General features: G+C 45.1%; 1 protein-coding gene across 1 annotated transcript in view; it reads right to left on the bottom strand.

Annotated features, from left to right (window-relative positions):
• LOC146789712 (tetratricopeptide repeat protein 21B-like) overlaps positions 1-14,184 on the bottom strand; it is a 459,544-nt gene that overhangs the window by 215,658 nt on the left and 229,702 nt on the right. Inside the window, exon 15 of the mRNA XM_085631181.1 lies at positions 8,047-8,235. Coding sequence (XP_085487307.1) covers positions 8,047-8,235 — 189 coding nt within the window. The remainder of the gene's footprint in view (positions 1-8,046; positions 8,236-14,184) is intronic.

The following is a 14,184-nucleotide window of genomic DNA, read 5'->3' as shown; positions in this document are numbered from 1 at the left end:
AAGCAAAGTTCTGCTTCAACCAATCAGCATCCAGTCACCCACTAGAACTCTCCAGAGAGAAGGTCAGCACCTCAGATTTTCGAGCACAAGTGCCAACCCAATTATGCCATGGGGAAGAGGGTGAGTCGCATGTGAATCTATGAAAGCTTCCAATACTCGAGAACTATAGTTACATGTAAGTAACTTGTTTCTTACTCCAGTATTGGAACTTTCATAGATTCACATACTTGAATCAGAATAGCAAGCAGTTGGCAGCATATTTACCATAGACTTTAGAGCTTAACCAAAACATATATATCAGTAAGACTTTCAAGTATTCATCAAATATTATACTAGATGATAATAATAGACCTCATTAATACAAAACTCCCGTAAACTGCAGCATGGTAAACTGTAAAACATGTGGAAATGTGATACAGAAGAAGAGGTAAGAGGGTAGACAGGGGTGGCTCACCTTAATGGAACATGAGACGAAGTACTGCTTGACCATCTGCTGTGTCATTTAGTATTGCTCAGTCCAGGCAGTAGTGTTGGGTGAATAAGTGTCTATTCTTCCACGTTACAGCCCTGTAAATGTCTGGAAGCGATACTCCGGCAAATAAAGCTGCAGACATCGACACCGCCCTTGTGGAATGGGTTTGGACTCTTGCGGATAGAGGTCTTCCTGCTTTGTGATGACAACATTTTATGGCACTCGCAATCCATCTAGATATACTATGTTTGGAGAGCGGAAAACCTTTCCTTGTTGCACTGTATGCAACAAACAATTGAGATGTCATGCAGAAAGGTTCCGTGGTATGTAGATAAAATTTCCAGCAAGGCCTGACATCCAGTGACTGCAGAGCCCTCTCTGCCAATGTCGTTGGATTTGGGAAGAAAGTTTTAAGTACCACCAGTTCGTTCAGGTGGAAATCAGAGGGAACCTTGGGAATGAACTTCGGATTTGTGCATAGCAGAACTCCATCCGTTTTAAATTGCAAAAAGGGTTCCTCTATTACAAAGCCTGAATCTCACTGACCCTTCTAGCAGATGTCAAGGCAAGGAGCAGAGCCAATTTCCAAGACCAGAACTTTATATCTGCTGGATGAATTGGTTTGAACAGGGGTTTCATTAACTGCGAGAGGACAGTGTTCAATTGCCATGTTGGAGGTGAAGGTCTTACCGGAGGAAACATTCGAAACAGTCCTTTGAGAAATTCTCTTATAACTCTACAGGACCAAAGAGGTGGAGAAGAAGGTGATCTTCTATATTGGGAAATGGCCGCTAAATTAACCTTTATCGAACTATGAGCCAAGCCCAATCTTGCGAGCAGTAAGAGGTAAGGTAAGATTTGTTAAGGAGAAGATGACAGTGGGTTTATGTTCTCTTGATGACACCAGATGCAGAAACGCCTCCATTTGAGGTGGTAAGTCTTGTTGGTACTATCCGCCCGCGCCCTGGCTAGTACATCTCTGCACTCACTAGAAATGTTCAGGTGTTGGAATTCATTGTATTCAGGAGGCATGCAGACAAATGCAAGCTCTTAAGATCTGGGTGAAGTATCTGGCCCTGGTTCATGGTCTGAAGATTGGGAAATACTGGTAGTCGACGGTGTGGGACCTGCAATAGAAGAAGCAGTTCTGTGCACCACTGTTGGCATGGCCACGCCGGAGCGAGGAGTATCAACTTGCATGGTACGGTTCTTATCTGCATCAGAACTCTTGGGAGAAGATGAATGGGAGGAAAGGCATAGGCAAAGATGTTGGACCATGCAATTGAAAAGGCATTCCCCCCCATGACCCCTGTTGGGGATGCCAACTTCATAGTACCCGCATTTGCGGTTCTGGCGAGTTGCAAACCGGTCCAATTCCGGCTTGTCCCAGATCCAAAATATGTCCTATAGCGTTTGATAGTGAATCGGCTATTCGGACACAATGTTGTCAACCTGTTTGGAGTGTCAGCAATCGTGTTCTGACGTCCCAGAACATGCTCTGCCTACAAGCGGATTCCTTGAGCTATGGCCCATTCCCATAAAACCGGAGCCTCTCTGGAGAGATGGAATGACTTTGTGCCGCCTTGCTTGTTGACGTAGTGCATCGTAGTGGTATTGTCCGTCCAGACTAAGATAAGTTGCGAATTCTGGAATGAAATGCCTGTAAAGCTAGATGCACCGCTTTCAGTTCTAGCACGTTTATGTGGGATTGAGTTTGAGTTTGATTCCACTTACAACTTACTTGGAGTTCCTCGAGGTAAGCTCCCCATTCCTCTAAGGACGCATCCGTCGTAACCACTAGTGGAGCAGCTACTCGTTGCAAGAGAAACCCCACTGACAGATGGTTCTTGTCTATTCGCCACCCTAGGGCTTTTACCAGGCGTGGAGTTGCGCGGACGATGTCGAAGGATCCTCTTGATTGGACTCACTGCTTGTCCAGCCCTTCTTGAATTGGGAGCATCTTGAGACGGCAGAAAATAACTAGTGGTATGCACGACAACATCATTCCCAAAAGGGATTTGTAAAGTCAGACCGAAGGAGACTTTTCTTTTGATGGAATTTGCCAAATTGAGAAGATGCTGTTTATGCTCTTCCGCAGGACTTGCCTTTAAGGAGACTGTGTCTAAATGAGCTCCTAGGAAGACAATTTTTTAAAACTGAATTTGATTGGATTTTTGTAGATTGTAGATTGATCGTAAGACCCAATCTCTTGAAAAGAGTAGTGCAGACTTTTGTGGATTTTATTGCTGCTGCTTCGGACGGAGCTTTGATCAGCCAGTCGTCCAGAGATGGAAAGACTTGATGTTGCTGTTGTCTGAGAAATGCTACGACTGGAGCCAAGCACTTGGTAAAAATCCTGGGAGCCGACTTCAGGCCAAAGGGAAGGACTCTGAATTGGTAGTGGCATCCAGCTACCACAAATCTCAGGTATTTTGTGTGTTTTGGATAAATAGGAATGTGGAAGTAGGCATCCTGGAGGTCTAAGGTTGTCATAAAATCTCATTGATGTAGGAGCTTCAGCACCTCTTGCAATGTTATCATTCGGAACAATTGTTTCCTTAAGTACAGATTTAGGTTTCGGAGGTCCAAACTCGGTCTCCACTGCTTTCACTTCTTTCTGACCATGAACAAACGGGAATAGAAACCAGTGCCCCTGCTGGATAATGGGACCTTTTCTATTGCTCCTTTCTGAAGCATGTTTCTGACCTCCTTCTGAAGTGCTTTGAGATGCCTGTGGGCGGAGATTTGAGGAGGGGTTGTAGGTGGTTTCTGGTAAACTCTAGAGTGTGTCTGAATTGTACTAGGCAAAGGATCCACTGGTCCGTAGTAATGGACTGCCATTGATGGAGGCAGTGGGAGATATTGCCTCCTAGGCGGGTAGGATGAGTTGGACATAAACGTGAAGGAAGGAGAGATGGAGCCAGAGCCTGTGGTTTATCATTGTCGACGGCCAGCATCCTTGCCAGCTCATTGTGTTTTCCCTCTATTTGGTAAGATGTAGGATGATTGGGGCGGCTGCCTCTGCTGGTACTGAGGCCGGTATGACTGAGGTGTCGAAGAGTATGTTGGGTGGCAGTATTGCTGATACCCCCTCTGTAGGAAGGCTGTCCTCTTCCCCTAGAACCTCGAAAAGGAACTTTTCTGAATTGCAGCGTCCTCAATGACTTGGCAGTATCTATGTCTGCCTTGATGGTTTTGAGGGCCTCTTCCACATGGCTACCGAAAAGAGCTTCCCCATCATATGGGAGATCCAATATCTTATTTTGAACCTCTGGACGAAATGAGGTGGCTTTGAGCCATCCCTGTCTGCGCAATACTGCAGCTCCAGCCAGTTGCGTTAATCCTGTCAGTGACATCCACAGCTGAATCAATTATCTCATTGGATGCCCTCTCTTCTTCGTGCAGAATCTTTTTTGCTTCTTCCTACAAATCTTCTGGCAGCCGGTCGATATATGAGGCAATGTCTGACCACATTTGGCGATCGTAGCGCCCTAGAATCGCCAGGGAATTTGCAGCCTTAACTGTTAGCGCAGACATCGCAGAGAACTATTTGCCAATGGAATCCAGACGTCTGCCTTCTCTGTCCGGGGGTGCAGATAAATGCGCCGCAGGATTTTTGGAGCATAGTTGAGCAGCCTGCATTACCACAGAGTCTGGCTTTGGATGACCTGTGAGGCACGCTGGGGCATCATCTGTGGTCTTATATTTCTTATCCAGACGTGGCAGTACCACTGGTACTGAGGCTGGGTTCTTCATGATCCTAATACCTTCATCCCAAATATAATCTATAATGGGAATAGTTCTAACTGTCTTTGGAAAAGGCTCTTTAAAATCGTATAAAAAGCAGTCAGCTTATTTGGATGGCATAGGTATAGCAAATTGTTTCGCTGCACGCTCCAACAAGTTGCGAAATACCCCAATATCCTCAAGTGGGGAATCTACTGGAGGGGGTGTTGGTGAGGCAGGCGATGACATTCTGTAATCGTCCAATTCCGAGGCCATGTCATGCAATTCCCCCTCCTCACCTGAAGAGGCTGGTTCATGGAGAGGAACAACTTGTAGAGTACTAGGGACCCATAATACAGCAGGAGTATTTAGTCGTAAAGGTGAAGCCACCAGAGATGGCAGGTGTCTACTGGCTGGCCCTGGGCGGTGGCAAGTGTGCCTGTAATCTTGTAGCATGAACTGTAAATCAGATAACAATGCAGAGGGCATTGTAACCATTTCATCATGAGACTGTTGGTGTCTCCACCCCCCCCCCCTCCTTCTCCCTCCCTTCCCCCCCACCGGCCACTCGGCTACTCTCTTGGATGCCATTTGGCTCCCTTCCTCCCTCCCCCCCCCCCGCCCAGGGACACACTAGATCAACATTACCTTGATTGAACCTTAAGGGCCTGTCCCGGTGACACAAGTTGGAATAAAGCGGCTAAGTTGGTGGTTACCAGTTAGTAGGGAGGGAAGAGTTGCAGGTGGGATGGCGAGGGTGGGTGTTGGGGTAAGAAAATGAAGATATGCTGAGATATGAGATGTGCTGCTCTGAACAAATTGTGGTTACAATGATGTCATGGACTATTAGCTTACGTATTAAATACTTCTACTTAACAGTGCAATGTCACGAAAGCACTCAATAAGATGTACACACAATCTGAATGCTCACATGTAACCATAAATATATCTTATATCATGATGTGTATTGCAAACTTCTAATAAAATGGTGCTATAAAAATACAAAAATAAACGAGACTGTTGGTGTACTTGTGCAGGCTGTAAAAAACAGGCTTAATCATAGTATTGTTGATCATCATCCTCATCATCATATGGCTGACACTTAACGTGTAACTCCAATGGACTACAAGCGTCCCCAAATGGACCAATATCTTGTTCGGAATCTTCATCATGCCCTTCCAGTAGATGAGTTGGCAATAAAGACGTAATCCTACTGGGCGAAGTGTGCTCTGGTGTAATTTCCACTTCCTGTGTCTTTTACGGTGATTTTTTCTTCATAGACCATTATCGTCGACTACTGCGTCGATGAGTGTCTTCAGTTCCAAAGATTTTGCCTCAGTTGTCGACGGTGACGTCGTCGACGGTCGTGACTTTGACGACAGTTGCGGTTTCGTTAACGCTAGATATCTAGTCAATGCTGGCCAGCGATTGCCTCTTCGTCGACGGTTTCTTCAACGACGATATCTTAGACGGTGGCATGCTTGACAACCAAGACTGTCTCGTCTACTGCTGTAGTTTCGTCAACGCCTCCGTCGACGACGACTTCGTCGACTGTACCTTACTCGACGAAGACTCATAGAAGATGCTTCTCCTTGGGTATCAGAAGATTTGGCGACGAAATTGGACCCTGTGTCGACGATATCAAGGATGTCGTCGACAAAGAGAGCCATAGAACAAGTTATCGACGTGCCTGCAGAGCAGCCTCTCATCGACGAAATGGTTGACATACCCTCCTTCACAAGAGAACTGACTGATGGCTTGTCAGAAGAGGTTTTTTTCCATGTTAATTTTAGATGACCTGGGGGTGTATCCGGCTCAGAAACAGTCTTAGGAAGTTGCTCTTTTTTGTGAGAGCCCTTACTGCGCTCAGAGAAAGATTTGTTAGAGGACTTCTTGGCGCATTTCCTGGCAGTGACCGTATCCGACTGTGAAGGATCCCTGGCTCTGTTTGAAGAGATTTTTGAAGCTTTAGAAGTTTTAGAAGAGGTTGACTGCTCACTTTCTGAATCTGATACAGGATCAGACCTAGTTTTCAATTTTTGAAGCCAAATTAAAAGACGTCCTCAGTCCCTCTGGGTTTTATTTGAGAATGTACGACACATTTTGCAGTCTGTAGCCTTATGAGAAGGGTACAAACAAATGCAGTCTTTATGAGGGTCCTCTACATAAAGACTCTTCTTCAAACAAGTGGCACATTCTCTAAAGAGAGCCTACCTAATCTTATCAGCCATAGTTCAGTCCCAACAAATAAGTAAATCCACTCTAATATCAATATAATGAGGTTAAAGTACTTTCCTGACAGGAAATCCTGAAAATGTCCTTAAGAAGAGAAAACTGAGCAGAGCTCAGAGGAGACCCCCTTAGCACAATGTGCAGTAGGAAATCTGAGGTGCTGACCTTCTCTCTGGAGGGTTCTAGAGGGTGGCTGGATGCTGATTGGTTGAGGCAGAACTTTGGTTCTTTTTTAATAATGACCATGATAGGTTAATAACCTTAGAGACCTAGGCCTTTCTAGTCTATACCCATCAGTGTACTATTACTTCTACTAAGTCTATTACTACTATTTTTAAATATCGGGGGCTCCGATGACGACGGGGAATGATTCAAGCATGTGAATCTATGAAAGTTCCAATACTGGAGTAACGTCAGCGTCTTGTGTCAGTGTGTCGGCAGGGAAGTCCTGCACTCCTCTGACTATCTTAGCAAGATGTGATGTTTATATATCCAAAGGTATTCCCAGGGGTTCTACCTTGCTGGTCCACTAGAAAACAAGTTTCTTTTTCTAACGTGCATGCTCCTGCACGCCACCGATGGCGAAGTAACAGCACTTTGAGCGACAGTTATGGTAAAGGTCAGTACAGATGCAATGATACGAGGAGATGTAGATTTCTCTGGAAAATCCCACAATTTGAAATATTCAGAGGCTTCATGTAAGAGAACAACCAGTAATGGTCTGGTGCCTGAATCTGCAAAAGCACTCTTGGCTAAGTACCAAATCTGCCTCTCTGATAGCATTTTCATTGTCAAGACAAGCAAGTTCATGGTGCTACCTGCCATTAGCTTACAAATGTACCTTTCGATGTGTGTCTGGTACTGCATGCAATTCAACAGTATTAAGCACCACAGTCGTCCGGTTTTATTCTAGGCATCATAAAGAGATCAAATTTGTGGTTACATCTGCACTCTAAAATCCCACATAGAAGCCCCAACATTAATGCAGACAAGTACTATTGGACATGACTCTGTAAAATCCTAAAAAGCTCATTAGAAATGGAGGCAACAGTCCTAGACATGAGAGACACCTCAACCTCGAACCAAGTAGAATGGTTGAAAGTAGTTACCAAGAGGGAGCCGTCAGCAGAGAAATCTACTCACCTTTTAAAACTCAATGAAGCCCAAGAACCTCCTACTGGTGTGAGTAATGCAACCAAGGTAGACAACCCTTAGACAAAATAATAACATTGTGGTATCCACACAAGGCAGAGAAAAAGTGTATTGGTAGGGGAAACCATAAAGCATGTCAGTGGTATGAGGGCTGTAGAATAGCTGTGAATGTTTCAAGCTGCCAAACTGTGTACACTCTTAAACCTGCTTCTGTTGCTACAGGCATTCCAACAGAGTAATAGGAGATGGTAAGATGTAGAAGACCTCCTGATTTCATAGAGCTTTACACATTACAACCCCTATTAATATGTGTTCAGTAGGAATGTTAGGATTTGGACCTTAGCAACATTTTACAACATGATGATCTTAAACCTTTGCTTGTGCTGAGAAGCAGTGAACAGTGATATTAAACCTTATATAGTTCTATGCTCATAGAAGCAGAGCAGATTTAGTTATGTACTCACCTTGCTGTCTGACTCCGAGTAGAACAGTGCATCTTTGTAGTATTTTATGGCTTTCTCAAAGTCTTTCTGGTCCAAGTACTGCTCAGCAAGCTGAACGCAGATAACAGACGCCTGCTGCTTCTGGGATGGGACCATCTCTGGCTGTTCAACATGGACACGTTTTAGGATCCTGGACTGGATATCAAATGCCTACGGGAATACAAAAAAGTGTCCAATCAGTAGAGAAAAAATAACTAAGTGCCAGATTCTACAAGAAAGCCCCCTTTACCAAGAATCTATAAGAAGGAGGCTTCTAACGAGATTCATTGTATTTAAAGAGATCTTTTCAGTTGAAGAAACAGATGCATATACAAAGAATTTGAACGTTTAAAAATATAATGTGGTATACTCCGAGACATTTTAGTCAATGGTAAAATGAAAAGTGACGAAGTCCAAGCGCAAATGCCAATATACATTTACAAATAAAAATAAAAATACATTGAAATTGTGCAATATGTGGGAGAACCAGACACAAATGGGGGGAGGTGGGGACCGCCAGTCTTGGGCAAGGAGGAAAGGTAGAGTGCAGAAGCAATAGGGAAGGAAGATGCATCTATAGAGGCCTCTGATACAAAACACTGATGCTTCAGGAACTGGCAGCTTCAAATTTCCAGTTTTTGTTTACTAAAAATCATATAAAATGTTCTATATAGGGCTTGCTACTGCAGATTTGCTGTAGCAAAGTAACACACAAAAGAAACTTTTACTCAACTCCTATATTGAGTGAATAACTAAATGAGATGCCTTTCAGAGGCTTAATATTGATTCCATTTCACAGCTCTTTCAGTTTTGTATTGCATCGGTGTTTACGTATCGCATCCCATATTCCTTGAGAGGCCTACAAGTGTTTGACTGTCGAGTAAGTAGCTACTCCTTATGTATAGTTTATACAGAGCAGTGTGACCTTACCCAGGTCATGGAAACACTTGAATGCTTATTGGTTTCTAAGATATAGCACACACAGGGGCACCAGGAATGTTTGTTCTCACCATTTCATATTGTTAGCCTTGTCAGCTCAACAGCTGGCCTGCATAATGAGACTCAGGTGCTGGGACTTTGGAACTGAATGTATGAGAATTCCACACCTTATAATATGTAGGTTGCGTGTTGATTTACATGACTGACTCTATAGCGGCCTTCCCTACAGTTTTGGAATTAGATGAAGACTTCAGAATGATATGGGGAGAGAATGGTGCCTAATAGCTAGAGTGGTCGACCTCGAAGCTGGGGAACTGGGTTTGATCCTCAGCAGGGACGTTCAACATCCCAGGATTCTACTGGTGTAGCCGGGGGGTGGCACAAGTTTTGGGGGCGGCAGGCGCCCCCTGCTCTTACCTGCTGTGCCAGGGAGATAATCGGCAGCCTCCCCCCCCCCCCCCCCCCTTCAATGTGGCCAAAACTGGGACTGCCTCCGGCGGCCAAAGGGCTAGCTACGCCACTACATGATTCTGGGCATATTACTTATCCCCCGTGCCTAACAAAATGAAGGTGTCCGACTGTAACGCAACTGGTGCTAATGTAAAGCACTCCGATACCCGAGTTCGTGCTATATAAAACTACCCCCTCCAAAACAAAATTACATACAAGGACAAAAGATTAACTTGCAAAAATCGGAACTCTACCCGCAGCCTAGCATCAGGTTACAACAATGGCTTGCTATCCCTTTAAAGTATCCAGGGACCCACTTTAAAATCTAGAAATCTCGGATTAGTTGATCTGCAGAGGAAACTTTCCAGAAATGTGTTAATAAAGCGACAGGGCAGTACACTACACGCTGCTGTGGAGTCTTTTCAAAATGTTTTTGTTTTCTAGATTATTGTACATTTTTCAAGTTCTGCTCCTGCAATACATAAGAGCTTTTATCGCACAAATGGTTCTATGAAAAGAGTATTTCACACATATTTCTTACATTTACAGAAGGGGAAGCAGAAGGTAGACTCTTTGAATCCTATTACAGTGCAGCAGTGCTCCAATGCGTATTAGAACATTGAAATGTTGAGCGCTCCATTGAAGACAATGGAATGCTCCGGGCTTCTAATGGCTGTTAGAATCCCGGAGGGCAACATTACCATGTTATTTTCATTTCACAGCTGTTGCTGTGAAAAAAGGCCTCTCATAGCCCATGGGGATTTAAACTCCTTCGGGCTCTGAGAGACCTTTCTTTTTACAAATCAAGCATTGTGTCCGCTAGCGACGGAATGTTCTAATAGCCTTAGAGCCCTTGGTATCGTGCTCTACCGGCCAATAAAAGTCCGCTCCCTTGTGAAGCTCGAGTAGGACTTTAATGTATGGTAGAGCCTGCTACGTCGGACTCTAAGGCTAAAGATGACTTGTTGAAGGGTCACATATGGCGAGATGTGTTCCCCAAATATGAAGGTCGGAATCTCGATGGTACCAAATATCGTGCACACAAATTCAAAGGACAAAATACTGAAGGGTAAGTCTAAATTTTCTCTACCTAGCTTCACATATATGTACCTTGACAATATATATCTTAAATGTGCATATATTTGGAGTTCAGAATAGTTAATCTATACTTCCTCAATATGTACTTACCTATCAATGTTTTGTCCCTTGATATGCTGTCTATGATATTAATGTACTGCATTATTCCGAGCCTCGAAATTCTATAGTACAATCACATGGTGGGGGTAGCCTGAAAGGTAACACCTTATAATCGGTTCTGGTGGTGTCTGCAAATAAACAGCTGTGGTATGCCAGAACCTGTGGCCCTGATACAATAGCTAAGAAAAGCTCCAACTCCAGCAAGTGTAAAGAAAAAATATATATTGCTGAATTTCTGATAAGTGAAACCTATTCCTTTTCTGAATAGAACTGTGGCCTATAGTGTGGAGAAACAGAAGGTGTTGTACTGGAAACTGTACGACAACTGTATCTTGAAGAGAGGGTCAAAACCTTTGCGGCATACACAACTAGAAATGGTGTTCGGCCATGGCTGTCCTTAACCTTTCCATGTTGGTCTGGTCACATAAATCATTTAAATACATAAATGGAAGCAGTAATACACGAACGCTCGCAGAATCTGTAACTCACTGCCTCAATTTTACGTGATGATCATTCCCTCAAATCTGAAAGAGACAGTTATAGATTCCTTACCTTAGACTTACCCCCAGGCGTCAGACTGGATCCGGAGAATTTGTCAGCAGTACCCCTGCGCGTCGAAAGGTGGTGTGAGTCGGCTCTGCGTTAGTCGTTGGCGTCGTAGTGGCCGGGATGACGTCGGAGTAGCTACTTAGATTCCGTCCTCGCTCGCTTACGTCAGTTCTTTCTTTTTCCGCGCCAGCCAGCGCAGATCCGGAGAAAGCGGTACCTCCAGTCACTTTTTGACTAACAAGTTACTTACCTTTGGTAATGATATATCTGCAAAATACATAGATTAGTTATAGATTCCTTACCTTAGAATTACCCCCAGGTGTCAGACTGGATCTGGAGAATTTTTCATCAGCAGTCCCCTGCACGTCGAAAGGTGGCATCCGTCTGCTCCGCGTTAGTCGTTGGCGTTGTGGTCACTGGGATGATGTCGCAGTACCTACTCCGACGCCGCTCTTACGCGCTGAGGTCCGTTCCTTTACACGACATTCCACGCCAGAAGCACAGAGCCATGCAAGACACTGACCACTGGTGCACAAAGCTAGGGCCCTGAAAAGGATTCCCTGACCCTAGAAGTCAGTTCACAGAGCTGGGAGGATGGGTGGGTCGTTAAGGAATCTATAACTAATCTATGTCTCTTCAAGATATATCGTTACCGAAGGTAAGTAACTTATTCATCTGAAAGAGACAATTAGTTATAGATTCCTCTCCTTAGAAAGATACCCCAGCAATACCAACCCCGGAGGTGGGTCTGCGACCCAGTTCACACCAGAAAGTCCTGGAGAACAGACCGGCCAAAGAAGCAGTCTCCCAGGACTTGACTGTCCAGGCAATAGCGTTTTGTGAACGTGTGCAGAGATACCCATGCAGCTGCATGACAGATGTCATTGATTCCCCGTCCCAAAGCATTGGTCGCTGCCGTCGCCCTGGTGGAATGGGCAGGCAGTCCCACTGGAGGCTCCTTCTTTGCCAAAGAGTAGCAAGCTTTGATGCACAAAACAACCCACCTAGAGATGGTCCGTTTGTGCACGGCCCAACCTTTTTTGGCGCCCATGGAGCCAACAAAGAGATGGTCATCCACCCTGAATTGCTTGGTGCGATCCAAATAAAATGAAAGCGCACGTTTTGGATCCAGACTGTGGAGCCTTTCTTCCTCCTTAGAAGGATGCGGAAAGAAGGTGGGCAGAGTGATAGTTTGACCAATGTGGAAAGAAGTAACAACCTTGGGAATAAATGAAGGTCTGCTTCTCAGGACGGCCTTATCCCGATGAACAGCCAGAAAAGGAGGCTTTGAATAAGAGCTTGTAGCTCACTCACCCTGCAAGCAGAGGTGATGGCAACTAGAAAAGCAGTCTTTAGAGTAAGAAGTCTGAGGAGAGTTATGAAGTGGCTCAAAGGGAGCATACATTTGATATGTAAGAACCAAGTTCAAGTCCCACAGGGGCATTACGAAGGGAACAGGAGGGAAAAAATGAGTAAGGCCCTTAAGGAAGTGATTTACAACAGGGGACTTGAAAAGAGAAGGCTGATCAGGAAGCCTAAGGAAGGCTGAAATGGCTGAGAGGTAGCCCTTTAGAGTGCCCAGAGAAGAGCCCTGGTGGGCCCTTCAGAAGCTCTCCCCGGTGAGGGGAACTGGGGCTGCGAGCAGCGTACACAGCATATCGTGGTGTTTTACTCGTCATTGTGTTTTTCTATTGAGCATTTGGAACGCTTTTAAAATTGATTACTTTGTACTACATTGATCCGCTTTTTCTGGGGGGCTTCAAAAAGTTAAGGGGAATTATTTTAGGGAGGCACTCTGACACCTTGACACTTGCAGCAGGCTTTGACCGCCCACATTTGGCACAACCGCTTTTACCGACTCTCGGCGGCGGTGGGCGCCATCTTGAGTCAGGCGGGGACAGCGCTCTAGTCGCGCCGTCCTCCCGCCCTTTTCTCTTTCTATAACATGTGCATGCCGGCCAGACGGCGCAGCGGGCTGGCGCAGCGGGCGCGCCGGACTGCGCGGGCGCAGGGCATGCTGCCCAACTAGCCCCTAAAATCAGGTACGACAGCCGAAATTTACTCGCCCTACGTCCTAAAACAGTCAATCACTGCGCTGATTGCCCCCCTATTGATCCCCTCTCCAGCCCCTTCTTATGTTCACATTGCAAATGGGTACCCCCCCTCTTAACCTCGGAAGTACTTGACTCCCCTTCCCCTTTAAAGACTAATCCCACTTACTTTAAGGGAGGTCTCATTAATGCTAGATCCCTAGCCTGTCACAGCCAAGACATACTTGATTTAATAACAGGACATGATTTAGATGCTCTTCTTATTACCGAAACTTGGCTCAATGACTCGTCAAATCCCGACCTGGCTACTGCCCTTCCCCCTAATTTCACAATTTTTAGACGGGACAGACCACTTGGGCGTGGCGGTGGGGTAGCTTTAGCTATTAAAAAAACCTTCCCCTGCCATATATTTGATCTAGGCCACCTCAAAGAAAGTGAGGGCATAGGCTTCTCAATTAAAATTAATGCAGCGACCTCCTTTTCAGGGGGACTCATATACCGCCCCCCTGGGAATGCCACCCCTTTTCTTGAGTCACTAGATGAGGTCTTGGGAGCACTTACACTGCACTATCCCAATTTTACCTTATTAGGAGATATGAATTTGCATTTAGAGTCTTGTATAGACCCCCATGCCATTTCTTTCCAACATTCATTAAATATCTTTGGATTGTCCCAACTTGTCACTGCGGCCACTCATATCGTGGGTCATACCCTTGACGGTATTTGCTCTAATCTTACAACTCTGACCACGTCCCTCCCGATACCTCAAATTTGGACTGACCATTCTTTCATTCCTTTTAATATCAAGACACAAGCCCCCACCTTGCCTAACAAGAAACGCCCCCCCCCTCCTTTATAGTGAACTGGAGGAAAGTGTCGGAACATATTAAATTGGCCTCTCAACCCCCACCTAAACCCCCCGATACTAACTGGA

The sequence above is a fragment of the Triturus cristatus genome, chromosome 10 (genome assembly GCF_964204655.1).
Source record: "Triturus cristatus chromosome 10, aTriCri1.1, whole genome shotgun sequence".
Taxonomy (NCBI): domain Eukaryota; kingdom Metazoa; phylum Chordata; class Amphibia; order Caudata; family Salamandridae; genus Triturus; species Triturus cristatus.
The sequence above is the reverse complement of the archived record's forward strand: the minus strand, read 5'-3'. Positions and strand labels throughout refer to the sequence as shown.